The following is a 25,173-nucleotide window of genomic DNA, read 5'->3' as shown; positions in this document are numbered from 1 at the left end:
GTGTATTCAGCAGACAATTCTTCTGTTGTTTGGTTCATTTAGTTTCATGATATGCATTGTTAGTAGCAAACAATCTGAATCCTAGTTTTGAACTACAGGGGACTTTCATTCATAACTTCTTGTATCACCAAATGACCCCATGTTTTAAATAGTTCAGAAAATTGTTGGTGGTCTCCTAACCATACCTACCTCAAGCCAGGGCTTTTTTTTTTTACAGCCATTGCTCACAGGAGCTCAGGTGGGTGCCATTACCATTCTGAGAGAACAAGAGAGAAGTTCATAGTGAGTTTGGGCATCTGTTTTTCTAGAAAAACAGCAGTGCTTAAAACCTATTTTATAGGGAGATTAGTTTTGATGCCTCTCAAGCCTTCCCCCCCCCCCTCTTTGAAAACTTTTTGAAGAAGTTCCACATTTGATATTAATGAGGTGCAACTAGGGGCTGGATGCTCTAATTTCGAGGGGAGGTTCTGGTTCTGGTTCTGGTTCTGTAAATAATTTTAATCGGCTAGGGAATGTGCTTGATTGACAGACTTCTCAGAGGTGAGTTTTTCTATCTCAAAATAGGCAAGAGAGTTTGCAGCAATCTAAGCTGGTGTTGTGCATACTAAGAAATGACTGTGACCTTAGAGGGACCTTAGGGATCATACAGTTGTGGTAAAACTCATGTGGGAAGGTTCTCATGGCAGTGAAGAGGAGGAGGAGGAGGAGAAACTTTGTATTCGATATCCCGCTTTATCACTACCCTAAGGAGTCTCAAAGTGACTAACAGTCTCCTTTCCCTCCCCCCCCCCACAACAAACACTCTGTGAGGTGAGTGAGGCTGGGAGACTTCAAAGAAGTGTGACTAGCCCAAGGTCACCCAGCAGCTGGGACACGAACCCGCTTCACCAGATTACGAGTCTACCGCTCTTAACCACTACACCACACTGGCTCTCCATGTCATGTGCCACTGTTTCCACTGTTGTTGCCTTTCAGTGGTGCTAGGTGGAACCTCAGGTAGAAAATTAAATACTCCTATGCTGTAAAGTCATGCTCTCTATTATAGAATTGAATATAATAAAGACAAGGGATATACATGTCTTGGAGAGATGTACAAAAGTCCACAGAGCAGGCTTTAAACAAGAAGTGTTTTCTCATTCCCAGTTTATTAGCCTATTCCAATGCTTCAGTTTCTCTCATGCTTTCTGTTTAGACAGATAAGAATGGTGTAGAATTGGAGGCGGAATGTAAATTTGGCAATACTTTGAAATATTTTAAATCATTTTGCAAAAATAATTTTTAAACTGGCACTTTAGGTGAATAAGAGTTTTGTTGTTGTAATTCTGCATTTTGAAGCACCAGATTTAGACAGTGAAGTGGTTTATACCACCGAGTATACCAAACTATGACTTATGAAGACAACATGAATGTGCAGACCAAACTATGACTTATGAAGACAACATGAATGTGCAGGCTTGCTGCTGCTTCCCAGCCTTTTTTTACTCTTGCATAATGCTGAGCTAAGACAACGTTTGGCTTAGCATGTGATCTGAATCTGGGCTGCTGGTTAAGCTCTGCCCTCACTAACTACAAATTCTATCCAATAGCACACCTTAAGATTATTTGTTGGCTTACAGTGTCATGCAAACAAGACCATTGTTATTACAACCTTCTTTAAATAGTATCTGACACTGGTCATTCAAATCCTAGTTTTCTCATTAAACTGACTTCTGTTCTGAATCTCAGTTGGAATCTTCACCCCCCTTTTATTCCTCCTCACCCCCAGCAACCAAGTCATCCTCCTACCTAAACATTGTATTACGTCCTCATCAACCAGAAAGTTCATGTCCATTTTCATTTTTTAAATAGATCTCTGTGGGCTTTGGCTTTTAGAGCTGAGACAATGCAAGATTATCAGGACAACACAAGCTTTCGAAGACAGTTTCACCATAAAAGCAAAATAAATAAAAATTGATCTCTTCTCTTGATGACGTACTTGCATTACTTAGTGGACCAATGAGATTGATTCCTCAGCTGCTAACTTTAATTAATCACTTCAGCTCTATTTCTGGCTAATGGGTGAAGTGACAGAAATCAAAGGCATAGATTTCCCTTCATGCTTCAAGTCATCACATTTTGCAGTATCTATTGAGATATGAAAATGCATGCAAAATTTCAGGCCACTCAGCAGAATTGCTTGGATATCTTTTTCTTGTTGCTTTTCACTCCAGCTGAAACCACATTAACACTATGTAGAACTAACAGGCAGCATCACTTTTGCCCTATCAGTTCCTTCTCCACTTCTCAAAATCATGAGTTTAAAAATTTCCAGGCTGTGAAAAATTTATTTGAGTAATTCCAACATTCTTATTGACTTCTTTTGCTTCCGTTAAATTCCAGTTTTGCCCATATTTTTCTACTTTGAGTGAAATGTAGTAGCATTTTTTTAATATGATCTATATTAAAATAGCAGATCTGTGTACAAATACTTTTATTAATGTATAGTGCCATGCGAGGTACCCTATCATTACACACAGTTATTTACGACTGTAGCTATTACCCTGGTCACATAGTGATTATTCTTGATTCAATCCAGATCATTTATAGACAAGTTAAAAAGCACAAGTCCTAATACTGTTCCTTAGGGAACTTCACTTCTTACATCCTGTCATTGTAAGAACTGTTAATGTATTGCTACTTAATCACTGTTTCCCAGTCTTTTAATAAGTTACTGATCCCATGAGTGCTAAGCTTACTCTTGAGTCTTTGGTGACACACTTTATTGAAAGCATTGGAAAGTCAAAATGCACAGTGTCTACTTAGATCACCCCTATCCATATGCTTAGTAAGACCCTCAAAGATCTCTAAAGGTTTAGCTAGCCATGACTAGCCATTGCAGCAACCATGCTGGTTCTTCTTCAGCAAGACTTGTTCTTCTACATGCTTGGAAATTCTCTCTTTAACAATGGTTTCCACAAATTTTCTCCAAACAGATATTAAGCTAACTGGCCTGTAATTTCTAATGTCCCCCCCCCCTTTTATACAAAAATTATGTTATTTGGATCACTTTCAAGTCCTCTGGTATGGAGGCTGATCTTAGGGGAAAGTTCCATATTTTTTGTCTGAATATCAAAATGTGAGAAGGTGGACAAGAACATTAATAGAGAAACTCTGATAGGAGAGGGACAAAACATTTCTTTCTTCAAAGTAACAATAAGAAAGGTGAAGGTCTGCACTTCTCTCTTTCCTATCATTCTTAGTTCTTATTTCTTCCTTTGTTGTAACTTTCAACTGAAAGTGACAATTTACTGGCCTCAGTTAATCAAAACTTTCATAGTTTTCCTTTGTTGGATGTGAAACTGTATGAAACTTTTTTAATGAGTGCCCTTGCACCTTCTCAGAGCTGTGACTTCTGCATGGTCCATTGGCACCTCTGGAAAGTTCAGCACAGATTTTGCTCAAATGAAACATTAGGCTCCATCAGCCAGCAAGTAACAGTAGCAAGCTAAATTATTAAAGAAAATGTTAAATTCCCCCATACATAACTTCTATATATTATTAAAAAATAAACCTTTTTTGATAACCACTACAACAACAAAACTAACCATGAATTCTTTATTCTTTAATTCTTGTTCTTTACCCACTAAAGGTTTTTGCTAAGACCACACAGCACAGAATTCTTTTAAATGTAATTATGTGTTCATAAGTTCATGTTCATAGATATGCAGAGAAAGTCTTTATGACACTTAGATTACAGCAACAGTGATTCAGTTACAGTCATAGAGAAAGTAGGCAGCCTGGCTGACCAGGAAGGAAAAGCAATCAGAAGACACAGACAATTATTCAAGGAAGTTAAAGATGGTGCCCAAAAAAAAAGGATGTTGGAGGACAGAAATTAGATAGACCAAGATGCAAAAAAGAAGTAAATACATACACATGAGCATACCGGTACATTAATTGTGATATAAGCATCATATAATCCTATTATTGAAATAATTTAACTGCCTGATACATGGAGAATATGGAATGAGATTTACCTTGAGAACTGTGAAACACTTATCAAACAGAAAAAAATGGGTGTGTCCATGTCTAGTACCTACACACAGAGAAAGCAGCTCATAGCCATATACAATATCACTTATCCCTAGTGGGCCAATGTGCAAGGTGAACAAGATCGCCCACCTCTCAGTCACTTGACATCACCATGAAGTCAGATGAAACATTTCCCTTTACAGACTGGATTAAATTCAAACTGACATGCAAAAGAAAAATGTGGGGAATGGAGCCATGGTCCTGGGGCCCTGGCCCACCTGTTCGGCATGTTGCTACGTGTCCATGCATTAGAATGACTGGCTGATTTAAAGATGCCTGCACTGCTTGCACATGGGCTTCTTCAACTGTAGATGACCACACAAACATGTGGCGTCTGAGGTGGGGCCAGGACCATGGATGAAGCCAAGAGTGCAGCCCCACACCCTAGTAATCACTTGATGCCTGTTTCACACGAAGTCATGGTGTTTAAGTAACATGGCTGTGAGGTGGGAATGGACTGAACTATAGGATGTGGGTGTACAATATGGGCACAGTTCCTCATGTTTCCGTGATGTGCTCATTAGGGTAGGTCATTAAAAAAAAATATGAAAATGTTTCCTCCCTTGATCTCATCTCAGGCGTATGGTATAAACATAGTTAAATTTCAAATTTGGGACAAATCGGTTAATATTTAGACCCTGCTCCTACAAATTGAAATTTTGCCTCACCACGAGGTTACTAGAGCATCTAGGATAGTTATTGGAGAGAAAAGACATGATGCTACCATCAAAACAACAATGAACATTCGCTCTAAATTCCCAAAACAAGAGAAAAAGAAGGATTTTGCACCAAAATAGACGTTTAGTGTAATGCATAAAAGCATATTTTTAGCATGATATAATATGGTGCACTGTACAATGTATATTGTGCATAATTTTATTAATTACACAAAATGTAAGCATTTAGTACAATTTATACCTAAGTAATTAAGTATAATATGATGTTTTGACACAACACATAATATGAGTGGCGTTTTATTGTTTATGTTTAGTACACCGTTTGCTTAATTGTTCCATATAATTTTTTTCAAAACCATTGGTTTTTCATGTAAATTATCAACATGTTTTATCTTAAATAAATAAATATTGCAGAAAATAATAGTATGCTCTACATAAAACCTAAAATTTATGTTTATTAGTTCACAATTTAACATACTGAGAATTAAACGGCTGTAATTAGTCTTGCAGGGAAAGGCAAGTGGTGAGATGGCTAAAGATAGCTTTGTTATGTATAATGAGATAAGAATCCAATGTCTTTGTTCAGACCAGGTTTCTCCGTGGTTTTAAGTTTGGTGATTAGTTGTAATTCAGCCACTTCTCTTTCCAGTCTATTTCTGAAATTTCTTTGTATTAAGACAGCTACTTTGAGATCTTTTATAGCATGTCCTGGGAGATTGAAGTGTTCTCCTACTGGTTTCTCTGTCTTGTGATTCATGGCATTAACTTCTTACATGGTTTCTTCACAAAAAAATATGAATTTTTGGAGCCAGAAAGGTGGTTTGTTTGTTTGTTTGGTTGGTTGGTTGCTTGCTGCTGCTGGTAATGTTGTTTACTCCACCTCCTTGTTGAGGACACTGTTACAAAAGAGTCAAAGCTTAGTACTGAAGCACATGCTACCGGTATTTATGTTGGATGTGAAAGGTTCCCTTTTTAGTATCTCCAGGGAGGCTGGGAAATACCTCTGTCTAGATTCCATGGCTCATAGACGTAGACAATACGGAGCTAAATAAATCAATGTTCTGACTTGGTGTGCATCTACTTCCTATATTCCTAAATAAAGATAGATTGGGAGTGATTCACTCTAGGCAGAAGGGTCATCAAAATCACTTTGAACTCTCTTTAAACCTCTTAATTGTTTCATTGAAGACTTGAGTCTTTTACCATGGATCACAATTAATGGCATTTCAGTTCACCAGCACCAATATTAGACTTGGAAACTAATGATGTTATGATTATCTGAGATTAGTGGGTTTTTTAATTTATTTTCTACAATAAAATATACAAGTAAACTGAGATTTAAAACCTAAAAGAAATGTACCTGAGCTCCAGACTCCTAATATTTGACTGCATATTGCTAAGTGGGTGGTTTTATTCCTATCTTGAAGCTGGGCATTATGATTGGGATCCAAAGAGATTAATTTAAGAGTGCCTAAGAATTTGAGTACGGCCAGTGACATTTCCCCCCTTTTGAACAGTACTATAGTCTCCCATAATAAACCCCTTTTAAAATGCTTCCTGGGTTCAATTTTGAGTTGTTATGAGGCATGAGGGTGCTGCTATTTGAACACAAACCTAAAGCTTCCCTAGTTGTGTGGTTCTTTGAATGCTGCTCCATGAATCTAAATCAGGATCTTAATAACTGGATATAGGAAGTCATTGTCTTCAGCTTTTAAGCTTCAGGATTTATGTTTTGTTGTGTGCTTTTTTATTTTTATCTTTAAGACAACACCCTCTGCATGATGTGTTTTCTGTTTCTGTCTTCATCCCTATTTCCATGCTCCCCCTCCTCCTCTCTCTCTCACACACTTTAAGCTTCTCAATGAATTGCAAAGGAGATAATCACAAAGGACGAAACATTTCATATCTACACAGTGTTTCCCAATGACAAATATTTGTATTTTTAGTTTATACACCCCAAGGTGTGCTTAGGAAAAAACACACACACACAAATGAAATATAATTGCCTCTTTAATTAGCAGGAATATTTTTCTCTCACTTCTCATTGTTGCTAATAATTTTATTTACTCAAATGTCTTTAATAAGCCTGTTCAACTGGAATTCGGAATTCTGTTTTGATCCAAATTAACCTCAGGTTTAATAGTATATATTTTATTTGCAGTGAAATTGTGGCAACCTGATTTCAAACCTCATTAAAATCTGCTCTGAGATAGGGAGAAGACTCTTTTACACATCGTCAAATGGAGTTTTATTAAATTGTGGTATTATTGCCATACAAATTACACACAGATAAGTAGAAAGATCATTAACATATTCTTACAGGCCACACCAGTATCTGCCGTGGGTCTTGGCATTAACCAGGGTTTCTGTTTCCTTTGGGAAAAACAAGGAGAAATGACGAGATGGAGAGAGTTTACAGCATTTACATCAAGAGGCGCTTGTCCTTCATTGGCATCCTAAGCACCACCCCCATGTTTCTCTTTAACAGCCTGCTCCAGCCGGCAAGCATGGTTATTGCCCTTCAGTCCCCGCATGGAGTCCTCCCCACTTCTTCCTTCTCCTTCCCAGCAGCACTTGCCAAAAACAGCTCCTCCCTTTACACTTTCAGCATCCCTCCCCCACCTCTGGTCACTGTGGCAACCTCTGTTGCTCAAGCACATTGCAAAAAAGACTGTCCCCTGTTGCTTGCATCAGGCACCCTACCACAAAAGCTACTGGGCAGAGGGTCTTGTGTTTTGCTGATGGCTTACTATTATCAAACAAACCAAGCCGTTATCAGCCTTTTTTTTTTCTTGAACCACACAGCCGCCAGAGAGCCATTGTCCGGCTGGCCTCATGCGGAAGCTTGCCAGGATTATTCCCAGCCTCTGCTAAACAATTTAGGATGAATTTAGTAGGAGTTCGCTCAAATTCCAACCCTTCACTGAATGTAGATACAGCAAGGGGTCTGCCCCCCAACTCAACAATATAATGAAAATCATAAGAGTCTAAGATGTATTCTAGTGGCACTATTGACAAATATGTCATTAGGCAGAGCTAATTCACTTGACCTAATTCTGCTGTCAGTTCAGAAGCACACAAATAAATTTATTTAATGATTTTAATATTCCTCTAAAGAAAACTGGAGTGACTGAGTACAATGAAATCTGCCCTTGTATTTGCTTTCTTCTCTTTATTTTTTTCCATAGTTGGCCTATAGGCTGAAGCTATAATTCAGTTAAACTCTCATTTTCACTCTTTTCTGTAAGAGTAGATACTTTTGTGTGAATTGTTTGTAGACTTTTCTTTTATGAGATGTATTGAATGGGGTATGAGCAGAAGAATGACCGAGATAAGAGAGGTGAATAAAAGCTGTGTATAGTCTTTGGCCTCTGTTCAGAGAAGTATTCACTGCAGTTTGATTCAGAAAAAGCATACTATTGTATCTAAAGACCAGTTCTTCCATCTAAGGGCAGCTCCACATACTGCAAATGGCTTCAGAAAACACCAGTCTATCTTGCAGCAGACAAATAACTTATTTATTTATTTATTTATTTATTTATTTATTTAATAATTTTTTATCTTCTCAGAACAGCTAACATGGGTAACAATGTGTATATCACAGATGAGCATACATATATGCATTTGACACCAGAATGTACTAGTCTGAAAAACCAGGTCCCAGAATGTGATGTCTAATCATTGACATGGTTTCTGTAGGAAACACTGGAGCAACATTGGTGTTTCCTATTGCACTCATGTCAGGATGAGCTCTGAGCTGCCTCTGAGCCAAGACTAGGTTGCCTAACGGCAGTGGACTTTTCTTCACTGGAGTGTTTTTCAATATAGCAGGGACAGGGATCTTTTGAATATTGTTAGACTACAAATCCCATCATCCCTGACCATGTTGACTGGGCCTGCGGAGAGCTGCACGGGTTCTTCATTCTTGCTATTTAAGAATTGTCTTAATTTTGTATCAGGAATTCTATAGGAGATATACACACACACACACACACAAACACATATATATTGTATCACTGCTTAGAACAGAGTAGAAGAAGCATAACACCAGCTAACTTCTTTGTTTAAAATCTATTAGCACATGCTGATTAGTTTCTATTTTTTGAATTTCCCATTAGCCTTACTAAACAGATCTAATGCTTTCATTTTCTGCAGATCAAGGGAATCGGTCATTAACAATATTTTGTTCAGATGAGATGCTTGGCCCATTTTTAATTAAAATGTGAACATATGATCACAGCTTGATTTCTTTCACACTTCCATTTAAATGTGTGTGTGACTCTTCCAAATGAACACAGTTGTTCTTTTTCGGAGGTGTGTTTCTGCATAGTACGAGCAAAGGTCTCTTATGTCAAAGAGAGAGAGAGAGCGCACACACACACACACACACACACACACACACACAAGGTGACTGTAGGAAAGGGAAGTGGGAAATGTCAGGTTATATTTCTTCCACATGTGGTTATGCACGTCTAAGGAGAAGTGTTTGCATGTCGAGGCTACCGTCCCAGCTCCCCCCCAGTAACTCAGACATCACACAGTAATTTTGGTTTTGGTTTTTGGCATAATTTTGGCCACAACTTTATTTAAATACAGCCAATGTGAGTGGTTGCTTAGGCATTGGTTCCGACTACTGTCCCCCCAGCCATGGGACAGCTGACATTCGCTTTAAGGGCGAAGTCAGAAAGGGTAAACACCTAAGGAAGAAAACGGAGTCGGGCCACGACCCACGGTTCTCCCCCAAATGCTCCCAAGGACTCTGCATGGCCCTAGCCCCCCACCACTTGAGGTGGGGGTGGACAAAAGCAAGAAGAGTCCCTGGATTCTTTTAACAGAATACCCTTTTTCAGGGGTAGGCCCAGCCAATTTCCTACCCCTGCCCCGCGCATTCAGAGGTAGCCCCAGCCTATCCATACCCCTGAAGCAGCGTATACTAGGGGCAGGCCCAGCCTATCCTGACCCCTAGTGCAAGCAAATTTTTAACCAATGCCTAACCGCCAACCTTACAAGTTGTGACGATTTGCTACGCAGTAGGCAAAACCAGTGACAAAAGCCAATCAGCCACTGGACAAATTCCTACCAGGCTCCTGCTCCAAAGCAGACAACCCCATGACAGGCATAGCAAGGTCAAGCAGCAAAACACCATTCCCTAAATGTAGGGAGGGCGGGCGGGAGATCCGTTGCACGCAGCAAAAGTGAAACCAAAGTTTCACAAACTCAGGTTTTAAAGGCAACAACTGTCAATGATTCAACTAGCAACATACCCAACTCCCCAGCAACTCGCCCCAACCAATCCAAGCTGTGGCCAAGCCAAAAAACCACCCACAAACTGGGAGCTGCTCCTTTAACCCTTCTGCAACCCGTGCTCTCTTCTAAGGGAGAACACGCTTTCTACTAATAAAGAAATACATTTATGCACAGTATTGTCAATGATAGTATATTTTTATTTGCAAAATATTAAACAGTTTAGACACATTTTAAATAAATAAAAAAGATAAACATGCATTATCATACTGACCAAGCTCATGTGGTAAATTCATAATGGAAGTGGGACCTGAACCCAGTTGTCCAAAGTACAGTGGTACCTCGGTTTTCGAACGTAATCCGTTCCGGAAGACCGTTCGAGTTCTGAAACGTTCAAAAACTGAAAACTCAATAGCCGACAGCTAGGCCTCAGGATCTTGCACTCAGCAGAAACCACATGGCATGTTTGACTTCCAAGGCGTGTTTGAAAACCGAAGCATTTACTTCCGGGTTTACGGCATTCGAAAACCAAAATGTTTGTCAACAGTGCATCCGTATAACCTAAACAACACAGATTCAAAATTAATATTTGCCACTAAGTGAATTAAGCCTCAAATGCAAAAGCCTAAGCCCGTTTCTTTTTAGCTGTTTTTTTTTGGGGGGGGGGATTGGTGTCTAGTTATAGGATAGTCATGAAAATATTATTCTCTACCACATTCTTGCCTTCCAAACATGGATCGCATATAAACTGTTTGTGACATTTATATTTTTACCTTCCCCTTCCCCTTAGGGAATTCAGAATTGCATACAGTATTCTTCCCCCTGCTCTTTTTATCTTCACAATGACAGTATGAGATAGGCTTGGTTGAGAGATTGCCACAGATCCATGCTTTAAGAATAAGGTCCATTTGCACAGTTTCCCTATTTCCCAGTACGTTTCCAAGCACAATTCAAAGTGTTGGTGCTGACCTTTAAAGCCCTAAACGGCCTCGGTCCAGTATACCTGAAGGAGCGTCTCCACCCCCATCATTCAGCCCGGATACTGAGATCCAGCACTGAGGGCCTTCTGGTGGTTCCCTCCCTGCGAGAAGTGAGGTTACAGGGAACCAGGCAGAGGACTCCTCAGTAGTGGCACTCGCCCTGTGGAATGCCCTCCCACCAGATGTCAAAGAGAACAACAACTACCAGACTTTTAGAAGATATCTGAAGGCAGCCCTGTTTAGGGAAGCTTTTAATGTTTGATGGATTGTTGTATTTTACCGTAATATTTTGTTGGAAGCTGCCCAGAGTGGTTGGGGAAGCCCAGCCAGATGAGTGGGGTATAAATAAATTATTATTATTATTATTATTATTATTATTATTATTATTATTATTATTATTTGGATAAGGTTTTCCCCCTCACATTCGGGCTGTAGTATGGAGGGGGATTTAACCTTATGGACCAAAAACCTCGACCTTTCTCAGCAGCCCCATTGGGGCTGCTATTAATATAACATAGTGTCTAATTTGGAACTAAGCAAATATTTGCATGAATATAAGCGGCAGAAGCAGACAGAACAGTAGTGTATCAGTATGCAGGATTCACCAAAACCTCAGTAGGTCTACAAGAACACATTTGGTCATATGCAAAATCGATAGAAAGCCTTTTCAATGCAAGTGCCTGAGTGTTCAATAGTGCTGTATTTTGCAACCACAGAAGAATCTGAATCATCAGCAAATGTAGCCCACTGCAGAGTTCATGGTGGTTAATTATGGCAGCATGCAACACATTATTTCCATTCTCAGGTTTACAGTCAATGTTTACATTTTAAAAAGAGAAAGCTCCTAATTCTGGAGTAATTTTAGAACTTCCTCTGGCTGCTACCACGGTGTTTTTTTTTTAAATTTATTAAACATTTATTTCAGAAGCAAAGATAATGGATCTACCTCTAATTGGACCAGTTGTTTTTAAACATAGCAAGACACTTATCTTCTCAACCTCTCAAAGGGTGCAGGGTTATCCTAAAATGTGAGTGCCCACTGTATGCCTGAATGCACGAGTCATTATAATCCACTGAGCCATGGCTTTATATAAGTGAGCGTAGTTAAAAACAAAATCTAAGCTAAAGTTCATGGAATAAGTCAGCATCAGTAATCCATCTCTAAGTGGGACTGACTTCCTAAATTAAGAAAAAATTTCATTAGGGTGACTTTTCAACTCTATTAAATTTGTCAGAATGGTTTGGAATGTCTTGATAATGAAATCTTGCACCTTTGACTTCAACATAGAACTTCCCATGTAGTGTTCCAAAGTGAATTTATGTTAGAAAAGCTATGGTGAAAATGTCGTTCTGAAGTCCTTTATGTGAGCGAAATGTTTGTCTTGTGTGGATATATATTTTGCAAAAGAAGAAGTATTGGATTTTTTTTTTTTTTGGTCAAATACTTGTCCCCAGCTAGAGTTGATTGATACCTGATCAAAGTGACAGTGGAATACACCTGGCTATAACCAACTCACCAAGGCTTTCCTCCAACCCAGGAAAACATTGGCAGGTCAGATGTGGCCCATACACCTAAATAATGCAACCATAAGGAAAGCTCATGGCAACAATACCTAAAGAACTGCCTCTTCCCCCATATGAACCAACCTGGACCCTGTGATCATCTGAGGCCCTTCTTCATGTGTCCCCTCCACAAGAGGTCAGGAGGGTAGCAGCACAAAATGAGCCTTTTCTGCAGTGGCTCCCCATTTGTGAATGCTCTCCCCAGGGTGCCATCATTATGTATCTATGGGTGCCAAGCAAAAAGTTTCCTCTATAACCAGGCTATTGGCCTTTAACTATCCGTGGCCTTTCAGAAGTGGATAGGATATGTATTTCTTTTTCCTCTTTGTTTTAATGTATCTATGTGTGATTGTTTGCTTTGGGTTGCCTAGGGCAAGACAAAGTGGCTGACAAAACAAACAAACAAATACTCACGCTCCACTGAGCTCAGTGGACCTCATTCACATTTTACTGTATGTAGGAGTGTGGTGTAAGTGGCTTATCCCTAGTATAAATAAATTTGTGAGGAAAGTAGTCTAATAAACTGGTCAGAAGATCAGGATCATTCCACATTTATGATTATTATTATTTCATAGAAAGGCAAACTGAACACAATGTACAATAATAAACATTAAAAAGAAGTGTAGAAACAAAAATCACTTTTGTTGGTGCAATTACTTAAGATATCAGTGCATGCTGGAGCATTCATAAGGTTGCTTCACCTTGAAAATAGTCAGTCAGAGTTGACCTACAAAGTTGACCCAGGTTAAATATGAGCCCCAAGTTTTGCCCTGATTTGCAAACACGACCTGCTCTTCTAACTTACTTTTTTGCTCTTTTATCCTCTCACATACTATATCCTTCCCAGGATCAGGGCCCACCCCAATTTCCTGCTCAGCAGGCTCTTCACATCGGCCACTTTTTGTTCTTCTATCGAGCCGTCTATTCTGTGACTTCTGGCCTTTCTATAAACTCCATAGTATGAACTCGTCACATACTCTGCTGATGGAGATAGAAGATGGACAGAATGGCTGATTGTCCTTACTTTTATCTCTCGTACACTTTTTCAGCACTGGCAGTTTTGTCAGACAGCTCACACTTGATTTTAAGTGTCTTAGTGCTTTTCTGTCTTTGTATTTATAGGGAAAGTTCCCCCAGGATACTACTTCTTCCTCCTTTCCTCCCCCCCCCTGTGCTCCCACTTTGCTCCAGAGGGTCCCCCATCCCTCCTGAGCAATTCTGGGAACACACACAGGGGGCTTGGGGAGTGGAGAAGGAGAAAAAAGGGAAGCCCCATCTGGTAGAACAGATGTCTGATGCACAAACAGGATGTCAGCACTGGGTATCACACCCTTTCTTTTAAACTGATATTGCAAATGCCACACAGTGTGTATTAGAAAAGGCAATACAGTATATAAATATTTTAACTAAAAAGAAATAAAGATAGAAAACAAGCAGATTATTTTGTATTCTAACAATAATTCAAATGTTTCAATGTTTCATGCACATCTCCACGAATATTTGTATTTTGCTTTCTTGGTCTGTTTCACTTCCTTGGCATATTTCATCCACTTCTATACAGCACCGAAGTGGACTAAACTTCCTTATTTTCTAAACATCAGGTGTCATTTCTAAGTTGAGGGGCATTTGTTGTTTCCACCTCACAAATGGACCTTATTTATTTATTTACATCCCACCTTTTCTCAGGGTGGCGTCCATGGTTCTCTCACTCCCTACTTTAGCCTCACAACTGTGTGAGTTAGGTTAGGCTGACAGTGGATGACTGGCCCAGGGCTTCATGGCTGAGTGAGGATTTGAATGGACTCCTGAGCCCTTGCACAAAACTCTACTAAACTACACATTATTTCAATCTTTTTTCATTCTTGGGATTGGAAAGTACCCCAAGGAAAGTACCCTTGGCATTGGAAAGTACTCCTATTTCAACCCCCTGCAATTCAAGAATATCAACTAAAGCATCTGTGACAGATGGCTATCCAACCTCTTCTTAAAAACCTCCAAGGAAGGAGAGTCTACCACCTTTTATCCACTGTTTTCTCTAAGGGCCCCAGAGTCTAAACTCTATCCATAATAGATTCACCAAATATGCACATTCATTGAGCTTTTAGTTTGCTTTCAGTATGTAGCAGTTTATGGAATATTGATAATTCTCTCCCTCCCCCTTGTTTAACCCTTATATATTATGGCATTCCAAACATGGCATCTTCAGATGAGAAAAAAAAGAAAGATTCCATAATATATTTACACTGGGTATGCTTTTGAATCTGTGATTCTTTCCAACGATAATATATCATTTATCTTCTTTTAATTCAAGCATTTAAGCACCAGACAACTCCACAAGTGTAACCATACAAGATTTTCAGACAATGTGAAGTGTTTGAAAAGCTCCTTTCTTTATCTATTTTAGTCACTGGATGTCACACACAAAAAACTTGGGGGGGGGGGAGAAACCTTTATCTTGGTGGCCTGATGCAGAGCTCAGTGATGCCAATTAAAAAGTATTACTTCACTTTGAAGAGCATAGGCATTCTTATCTGGAAATGCCAGCATGCTGATAGCATTGTGAAATCTACCTTTCCAGCTTCTCATACAATTTGTCACTTATCTCCCATCTGATATGCTGATTCTTGGTGGCCATGTGTCCTGCTTCATGGAAGACATCCCTCTATCCGAAGGCATACTCTTTTTCAAGTGTTGTCTGGTCCAAACCTTGTTTAATGACTAAGAACTCTAAGGAGGGAGAGCAACAGCCTCCTCAAAGTTTCCCCATCAATAGTTAGCAAATGGGAAACAAACTCAGCAGGCACAGAGTCTTTCCCACAATGCATTTCTGTGTATTGGATTTATACCTAACTTACAGTAATTCCTTTTAAATCTGCACCTGCATATATAAACCACTTTCAGGGTTGGTTGTTGTTGTTGTTTTCCAATCAAACGGCATATAAATTCTAATATATATATATATATATATATATATATATATATATATATATATATATATATATATATATATGAGAATATGGCCTGTTCTACCCTCTGGCTTAGGGATATATTCCCTGTTCTGGTGTGGTGTGCTTTACAACATAAAAACACAAAATGCATAGCATCATAGCAGAAGACATGTGCCAAACCAGTTCTTTTTACCATTTTGATCAATTCTCTACCTATAATATATTAATATGTATTAAAACTATAACTGTATTAAAACTTAACTGAGGATGGTATAGATTTCAAAGTTGAGTCTAGGCAGAGAAACAAAGCGGAGGTACTAAAGCAACTTACTGATTCAGCAATGGGGCCAAATAGAGGAGGGGATGCCATCATGAAAAGCAAATCCCAGGGAGTTAGCTTTTTAAAATAAAAATAAAAAAAACCTGACACCTGATCACCTCAAACTCTAAGCACAGGTGTGAGAAATCTCTTGTGTTTGACAGTTGGTTGAACACAGCCTGTGATAATTAACTCCAAATTAGTTTCTCTGGCAATGCTCACGTTATAGTTTGCTCTTGCATTTTGCAGCTGGCACAACAATGTTATACAATGGATAATAGTAATAATTTCCTCTCTCTTCAGAAAAATGTGGCTTGGATTCTTTTCTTTGGGTCACTTGACTATGCCCTCTCCCATTTTAGGGCTGCAGTCAAATAAAGGGAAGGGATGGCAATTGGGTCCTCTGTGGATGAATAATAATAATAATAATAATAAAAACAACCCACAAGTGTTTGGGTTTGAGTTGGAATCAGATAGCACTGTGGTGGGGTGTTGTCCATTATTACACACTCTGATGTGTTACAATAATGAGTGGGGACTGTAGCGCACGAGCACTCTTACAAATCTATGCCAAACCTAACAACTTCCAGTGTGGTTTTTGATTATGGCTACGATGATTAGGGTAAAAAAAAAACAGCCATCTTTTCAAAATCCACACTTCTCTGAATTTTGCAGTGCAGTTCTCCAACACAGGAATGTATACATAACTGCACACACTAGGGTAAAGATTAGACAAATGGATAGAGGAGATGCTACTAGCCATGATGGCTATGTTCTGCCTCCACAGTTGGAAGCAATAATGCTTCTGAATACCTGTTGCAGGAAACCGCAGGAGGGGAAAGGGCTCTTGTGTTCAAATTCTACTTGCAGGTTGGCCACTTGGAGAAGTGGATGCTGGACTAGATGGGTCATTGGCCCCATCCAGCAGGCTCTTCTTATATTCTTAAATAATATGTGCTTAAAAATGCACATATTAGTGAAAATAGCTTACAAAGATATATTAGGAGATATTGCTTGCAAAATGTGTATATTAGGCACAATAATGTGCTTGTCAGGCAAATGTCACAGTAAAAGGCTATTGAATTTGCATGAGGACATTAAAAAATAATAGTTCACAAACTGATATGGGACCATGAAGAACTAAACTAGGGTAGGAAAAATGAGAAACTGAAATTTACAGATTCGCCCATCTCTAATGGTGATGCACCAAAGTTATGGCAATCATTATTTTTCGTTATTTAACTGGTCAGATTGTAAGCAATGCCAGATGACTAATAACTTTCTCTAATATTGTGAAAATTACATAGGTCACATACTTCATATTGTAAATAGTTCATTATCTGAGATCAGGAGTATTCTTCACCTGTGAGGAAACACAACGTAATTAGACTTCTTGTGGATTTATTCCTTCCTCAGAAGAATCTGACGCTGAGCAGAGAAGAATTCAGGCTACTGGTGTTGATAGATTATTAGTCTATTTTGGTATGCCTAATCTGTTGTGTCTAATACAGTGATGAATGATACACCGACATGAAAATCTATCTGGATTGTGCTCAGTTTGCTGTAGACAACATCAACTATGATTAATGTCCAAATATTAAAAGTAACATTACATCATTGTTATGGCTCTTAGTGCTCAGAACAATATCCTGTTAATAACTGGTTTGTGTGGTTGTTTTCTTTCCCCCTCCTCTTCAGAATCTTTATCCTAGAGGATGGCAGCCTGAAGATATATAATGTTACCAAATCAGATGCAGGTGTATACACGTGCATAGCAATGAATCAATTTGGAGTTGCTAGGAACTCAGGGAACCTGATTGTGAAAGGTACTTTATTGTCTTCATCTGCGCTTTATGCATATTGAAAATGCACATGCATATTTGATTAACCATGCTGAGATGTCAGAGAATATAATAGTACTGTCAGAGGCACGGTTTGAACCAAATCTCCTGTCTGGAACAGGGCTGCTGAGATGCCTTTGGCAAACCGGAGGGTGCCTGGCCAAGCTGCAGGTGGTGCCAATGCTTTGATATCATTCTTAGATGGTGATACTGACAACAAATACACAATCAGTTCTCAGGCTCCAGCCTGGATATTGGTGCATTTCAAATAGGTTGCTTCTCTTCCAAACATGTGATAAAGTATAGAGAGATAGTATGGTGAAATACAACTCGACTTCAGATTCAGATTTTAAACACCCAGCCCTACGTAGGTGTTTGTAATGGGGTTTAAATAAAGGCACAAGGAGGGAAGGGTGTGTTAGGATTTTGTGTAGCCTCTGCTGCATCAGCTTGGCTACTGTGATTAATCTAAATCACATGAGTGTCTGAGAGAGAGTGTGGGAATGGAAGACTGTCTTATCTCTTCCTCCTGAGTGTGTTATTGTAATGTGATGTAGTTTCACTTCTGCTGTGTGCAGCTTTCTTGTTCTGCCAGAGCTTGGAGAACACAGACGTGGATTATGGATTCTCTGTATATAGAATGTAAATAAACATAGTTTAAATCCACAGATGTTTCCTTCTTCTTGCTGCATGATGCTAGAAGACTTGTGTGCTCTTCTCATAAGAGAAGGGTCACAGATGGGTTCTCTGGTATGAAGGGACATACCATTCCAGAGGGGGCCTCCTGGGAGATGCTCAGGGGTCTTGGAGTTCACTGTCTCCGAGAGAGCATCATTCCCAACAGGGTGTACATGAGTGCATTAGCTCTGTCCTCATCCCAGTTCCAGTGTCCCTCCATGCTCCCAAGAGATAGTTCTGCAATGGGAAAGCTTCTTGAACTCATTGAGGTTTTTGTGCAGTGCAAAACCCTGGGGGGGGGGAATATGATTTCTATAATATGTGGGATCCTCCATGGTGAGTTCAGGATGGTTCCCTGATCCATACGGTCACTCTTGGACATGCAGAGGACATGAAGGAACTGGTATGAGGAGCACACACAATCCACCCTCACATATTGAAAGATGGTGCCTGAATAGACTATGTCTCTCATGTAACTGCATACAGTCGTACCTTGGAAGTCAAACGGAATCCATTCCGGATGTCCATTTGACTTCCAAAATGTTCAGCAACCAAAACGTGGCTTCTGATTGGCTGCAAGAAACTTCTGCATCCAATCGGAAGCCACAGAAGCCCCGTCGGATATTTGGCTTCTAAAAATAGTTCGCAAACTGGAACACTCACTTCCAGGTTTATGACATTTAGGAGCCAAAACTGTCGGGAATTAAGTTGTTCGGCTTCCAAGGTACAACTGTATTTCTGAATTGTCTGGTAAGGTCTTTGTTCTACTCAATAACATATTGGAGAGATACAATGAGCATCTGGCATCAAGAGTAGAGACCCTATGAGGATAACACAATGAGAAGTTACATTGTGATCGCTGAGCCTACCTTGTACCAGATCAGGCATCTTCTCCATGCGACCAATACCGGTATATCCCATTCTGAGTGGCTGCAGGTCTCTAGGTTCTCAGATGGAGGTTTTTCATGTTTTAATGAGAGATGTCTGGGACTGAACCTGGTACATTTTGTCTGCAGCACATGTGAAATCACGCTGGGGGGGGGGAATAAGTCAGGGATGCCCATTTCCTGATGAATAGCTTCCCACAATACACAACCACCACAAATCTGCCTGAATTCCCAATTCAGCCTGTTCCCCACTCTCACACTATTCTCAAGGATGTCCTGGCCATTTGGAGCAGCTCTTTAATGGGCACAGGGGCTGCAAGGAGAAAGGGAAACAGGACCCCTCCCCAGGGCAGAGTTCTGCACACAGGTAGTCTGTATCCAACCCATATCAATGAAGGTTTGGGCCAACATGAGCTTTTCATCAGCTGATGTGACAAGTATCTGTAGCAAAATATGGAGTGCCTGTGGACAGCCTTCTGTATAATAGCTTGTACTATGCAGATAGGAAGCTTGGCCATGCAAGAACTCTGCAGCTCTGTAGCTATGGGTGAACTCTGGCTGCAGACGGGCTTAAAATATATCCTGTCATCTTTGTAATGGCTGCTGTGCCTGAAGATAGGAGAGTGGGAGCAGTTCATGGCTGCCAGCTAATAGAGATTTTCCTACAGCTCAAAAGATACGGAAGCATTCTTAAGGGCTTGGGTTAAGCCCCCAGTGATAAACCCATGAAGAGGTTGTTTAAGTGCCAAGAAACGACAGCTGTAGAGGGGCAACTTAAGTATTTGTGTGTGGTTTTTCCTCAATCTGATCTTGTTTGGCATTTTAAAATAATTGGTTTTCTCTACAGAAAGCTCTGCATTCTGATATTAAATTGTGACCATAACTGATGAGGAATGGGTTTTAGGGGCAAATTGCTCTAAATGTAATTATCAGCCCTCTATAAAAAAAAAAGAAGAAGAAGAAGAAGAAAAAGGGTGACACTAGATAACATTAACAATGATGGTATTTTGAAGAAAAATGGAGTGGCCATTATAGCTTGTAATAACATAGTTGTGTGTCTCTCCCCACCCCCACCCACCCGCCAATATACACACTGATTAGTTTTATTTTTATAATGTCAAAATACTTTTACCTTGCCAGCAGCCATGTTACTGTAACACCAGTAGTCAAGTGAATTACATTTCACTTGGTTGTTACTAAAGTGATAACAGTGCAGGTTGGATATATTTTATCTCCTGGCTAGCATAGAGCAAAACTGCCCGCATTTAAGCTGTAGCTGTGATCCAGGGAATGCTGCAGCTAAGTCCATTGACCAAGGAATTTTGTTTTTTCTTCTTATCAAAAAAACCCCAGCCTCGTTTTACTACTCTTCTATCCTGCATGTGTCCCAGTGCTGGATTGCAGGCTCATACACAATGCATAAAAAGATAATACACAAAATGACACTAATGAGGGGGAATTCCCCCCACCCCACCCCCCATACAGCTAAAACTAGAGTCAGGGCCAAAAGCCACATTCACGTGGCAGTTTATTTTGTTTTCATGACTTACCCCTGATAGGTTCTACATTCTATTTGAGCGTTCACACAAAGCGTGTTCTCCTTCATGGAGAGCACGTGTTGCGGTGGGCACCCCTCTGCTGCTGGGTGGGTTAGTCTGGATGGCCACAACTATGATTGGGCTCTGGCTGTCATTGGGGAGATTCATATGTTGCAACTTGTTGATGGACAGCCCAGAGCCTATAAATGACCCTGCATGCAGCATTGGAGCTCTCCTGGCTTCGTGCATTGGATCACCTGCCCTCCCGCCCTGTTATTAGGCCTCTGCATTGACCTTGCTGTGCCTTTCATGGGGTCGTCTGCGTTGGAGCAGGGGCCTGGTAGGAATTTTTCCACTTGGCTGATTGGCTGGTGCCATTTGGTTTTCGCCTACTGCATAGCAATTAGTCACAACTTGTAAGGTTGGCGGTTAGGCATTGGTTATAAATTGGTTGAGGAGGGGCAGAGTTGGCTGTGGTTGCCCCTCCTATGCTGCGAAGGGGCAGGTTGGCTGTGGTTGCCCCTTCAAGGCTGCTGCTGCAAGGGGAATTCTGTTAAAGGAATCCAGGGGCTCACCATGCTTGTCCGTTTCCCAAGGTCGGGGGACAGGGCCCACGCAAGAGCCCCTGGGAGCATTAGGGGAGAACGGGCGCACATTCTCTCCCCAAAGTCAAAACAAAATCGAAAATTCTTTCTAGTAGCACCTTAGAGACCAACTGTGTATCTGAAGAAGTGTGCATGCACACGAAAGCTCATACCAGGAACAAACTCAGTTGGTCTCTAAGGTGCTACTAGAAAGAATTTTCGATTTTGTTTTGACTATGGCAGACCAACACGGCTACCCACCTGTAACTCTCCCCAAAGTGTTTCCCCCTATACTGACTCCACAGGCGGGTGGATGTCAGTTCTGTCCCCAGCGGGACAGATAGTCTTAACCAATGCCTAAGCAACCACTCACTTATTTTGTATTCAATAAAGTTGTGGCCAAAATTAATGCCAAAAACCTTAAACTTATATTTGGTGTGAAGGGTGTTTTATTTGAGGGGTGGTTTGGGGACCTCGACACGCAACATAAAAGCCACTTCTGGAATGACAGTGCAGGTCTAGTGCTCATTTCCATGTTATTTGCTTCCGGGGGGGGGGGAATCTATTAGCAAATAATATGGAAATGAGTAACAAACTTATACTGGAAATAGTATTCTTCAGCCACGAAATGCCTGAGGAAACAGGAATCTTGAAAAGTTAATAATGCTGGAGACAGGAGCACCTCTCTAGGCATTCCACAACTACTCAGCTTTGGCCCTTGTTTTATACAATATGTGGTACTCATTGCTTAACATTTTCAAAAGATTTGTCTCCCCTCCGTCCAGCAAACATAAGCAGTCTTTGTTGTTCCAAAAGTCAGAATATTTATTGGCATTATTTGACATGCCCTTCCTTGGCTGCAAACCCAAGTCCCACCTAGCAGCAGGCCATCACCTCATTCGCAGCCATGCTATGCATGGTGGCTGGGGGCAGAGAGTGGGTGCCACCTCCAATGTAGAGCTTTCTGTGGGCTGCTGCTAGCAGGAATCTCACCAGCAGCAATCTCACCCACCTGCCCATTCAGCAGCAGATGGAAGAGTGATCTGCCTGGCCTCATTGCCAGTAGTTGGCAAGACTGGCAGAGGGAAACATCTCAGTCCAACCCAAACCCCTCCCAGTTCCTCTCACGTGCAAGGAAGAGGAGGGGGGAGGGAGGGACAGTGGGATTGCTCTGTTTCTCATTCCTCTTGAGATGGCCATGCCTGTTTCTTCAAGCACCGTAAATATGTTCAGCAATATACCGGTATATATTTGCTGAAGTTAGATAACTATCATCAAAACTTTAGTTTCCCTTTTTTCATCCAAACTTTAGTTTCCCTTTTTTGCTAAATGTCTGCTATTCCCTAAGAGAACTGTTTGGGGCCTATAAAGTCAGCTAAGCAACAGATAATGTCTTGGATTGTGTATGTTATGTGGTCCGCCGGGACCACATAACACCGGTCCTGAGAGATCTGCATTGGCTCCCAGTACGTTTCCGAGCACAATTCAAAGTGTTGGTGCTGACCTTTAAAGCCCTAAACGGTCTCGGTCCTGTATACCTGAAGGAGCATCTCCACCCCCATCATTCAGCCCGGACACTGAGATCCAGCGCCGAGGGCCTTCTGTCGGTTCCCTCACTGCGAGAAGCAAAACTACAGGGAACCAGGCAGAGGGCCTTCTCAGTAGTGGCGCCCGCCCTGTGGAACGCCCTCCCATCACAGGTCAGGGAAATAAACAACTACCTGACATTCAGAAAAAAACCTGAAGGCAGCCCTTTTTAGGGAAGTTTTTAATGTTTGATATTTTTGTATTTGATTTCTGTTGGAAGCCGCCCAGAGTGGCTGGGGAAATCCAGCCAGATGGGCGGGGTACAAATAATAAATATTATTATTATTATATAACATCTTACCAGGAATTGCTTAAATATACTGTACATACGTACAGTGGTACCTTGGTTTACGAACTTAATCCGTTCCGGAAGTCTGTTCTTAAACCAAAGCATTCTTAAACCAAGGTGTGCTTTCCCATAGCAGCGGGGGACTCAATATACAAATGGAATGCACTCAACAGGAAGCGAAACATGTTCTTATTCCAAGGCAAAGTTCACATACCAAAACACCTACTTCCAGGTGTGCAGCGTTCTTAATCCAAGTTGTTCATAAACTAAGCTGTTCTTAAACCAAGGTACCACTGTATGCATTTCTGCTTAGAATCTTTGTTTTATCCATTTGTGTCTCTAGCAACTTAATGTAGCAAACCTTTTAATTTCAAATAGCACATAAAAACCAGATTTAAATGCTGTGAGAGATGTGGCATTGCGACAGTGTGCAAACACGTATATTTTTGTTCAATTAAAATTAAAAAATCCAGGCCCAGGTTATATGTGCAAGCAATTCTCTGCACCCAAAGTTACTTGGATGCCTCCCAGCATTTAAAGATTCTGAAGTGTTGCATTTTTTCATATAGCGGACATGTATCCTAATTGTGAATGATGTGACAATTAAATTTTTCAAACGTAAAGAAAAGCCTTAATTTGACAATTGCAACATTTATTAAAAATCAAAATAACAACATGCTATCATAATGGTAGTGTTTGCAGGGAACATTTGTTTTGGTTCCCCTCTGGATAAGTTTTGGCTGTTCAATTATAGGCCTCATTGCTTCAGCATTATATTCAACTGAAATGTCAGAATACCGAAAAGCATATCTAATGGGCAAATTAAGTTTATTGCTGCTTACTGAGTTGTTTATTCCTAATGATAAGAAGTCTTTATTATACCTCAAGTGCGCTGAGTGCATTGTCTATTTTTCTCTTTGGAAACGGGGCATGCTCCATAATGCATGTCTGCAGTTAGTAAGCAAGACAGATAGATAATGGGAACGTGGGAGCTTTTAAGAGGCATTTAGAAAGATTTGAGATGGAAATCTTAAGGAAAACCTCATAAAGACAACAGCTCGCATCAAGAGAAACAAACATCTTAGCATCACTCATAGCACTTGATGTGATCTGGCTAGACTGATAGACCCAGAGAGACCTAGCATCAGCCTTCTATAAAATATGCTTTTTTGTTTTGCTAAGACTGCAAGAATGCACACTTAGACTCTGGATAATGCATGGCTGAACTGCTTAACAAAGCAGAACAATAGAACAAAATGGAACGCTGGAGCTCAATGCACACATTGCAAGGCAGCGAAGAGTAAATGTGAGAGGCTCAGTAGGGATGAGGATGATAGCTGTGCTACCTCTGTTGTTGCTTCTGTTGCCCACAACTCATGGAGGGCATCTATGTAAAGTGGGGAGTTCTCCTGCACCCATGGAACCATCATTTTTCAACTCCAGAGGGCTATGGGAACAATGATGGGGGGGGGGGGAGCTACTGCGTGCGCGCACACACACACACACACACACACACACACACCACATACTGTATTTACTCTTTTCTGAATTCCAACACCTGCATGGGGCTTAGGCTTCAGCATTTTGTGGGTCCTCATATTTCCATGTTGAGCTGTACTTAGGGTGTTGGAGCCAGGTATTAAGTGGGTACATTGTGGCAAATGATAGGTTATGTTTCAGAATATGCTTAGATGCTTAAGAATCTCTGTAACAAAAGTACAGTTACACAAAGGCAGGAAGGAAAGGCCAAGTCCACGAGTACTGTGTTTGGAATCAGGGTTGACAGAAGGGTACAATTCATGTTCATGCATTTACATGGAGCTTTCATTGTAGTTTTTAGGTTCAGGCTGTCTTGACCAGTTCATTCAAGATCCATCCTGATTTATTTGTGCAAAGCTTATATGGTGATAGGGATGGGCCAATTTGTCAATACTGGTTCCTTCTGTTATATAACAACAAGCATTCAT

General features: G+C 40.5%; 1 protein-coding gene across 4 annotated transcripts in view; it reads left to right on the top strand.

The window, feature by feature from the left end:
• The window catches only part of CNTN6 (contactin 6), a 158,180-nt gene that overhangs the window by 106,128 nt on the left and 26,879 nt on the right, over positions 1-25,173 (top strand). For all 4 annotated transcript variants that reach the window (XM_033141196.1, XM_033141198.1, XM_033141199.1 and 1 more), the window contains one exon: positions 17,501-17,628. In XM_033141196.1, the coding sequence (XP_032997087.1) occupies positions 17,501-17,628 (128 nt within the window). The remainder of the gene's footprint in view (positions 1-17,500; positions 17,629-25,173) is intronic.

This window comes from Lacerta agilis, chromosome 2 (genome assembly GCF_009819535.1).
Source record: "Lacerta agilis isolate rLacAgi1 chromosome 2, rLacAgi1.pri, whole genome shotgun sequence".
NCBI lineage: Eukaryota > Metazoa > Chordata > Lepidosauria > Squamata > Lacertidae > Lacerta > Lacerta agilis.
This window is presented reverse-complemented; position numbering and strand designations above follow the sequence as displayed.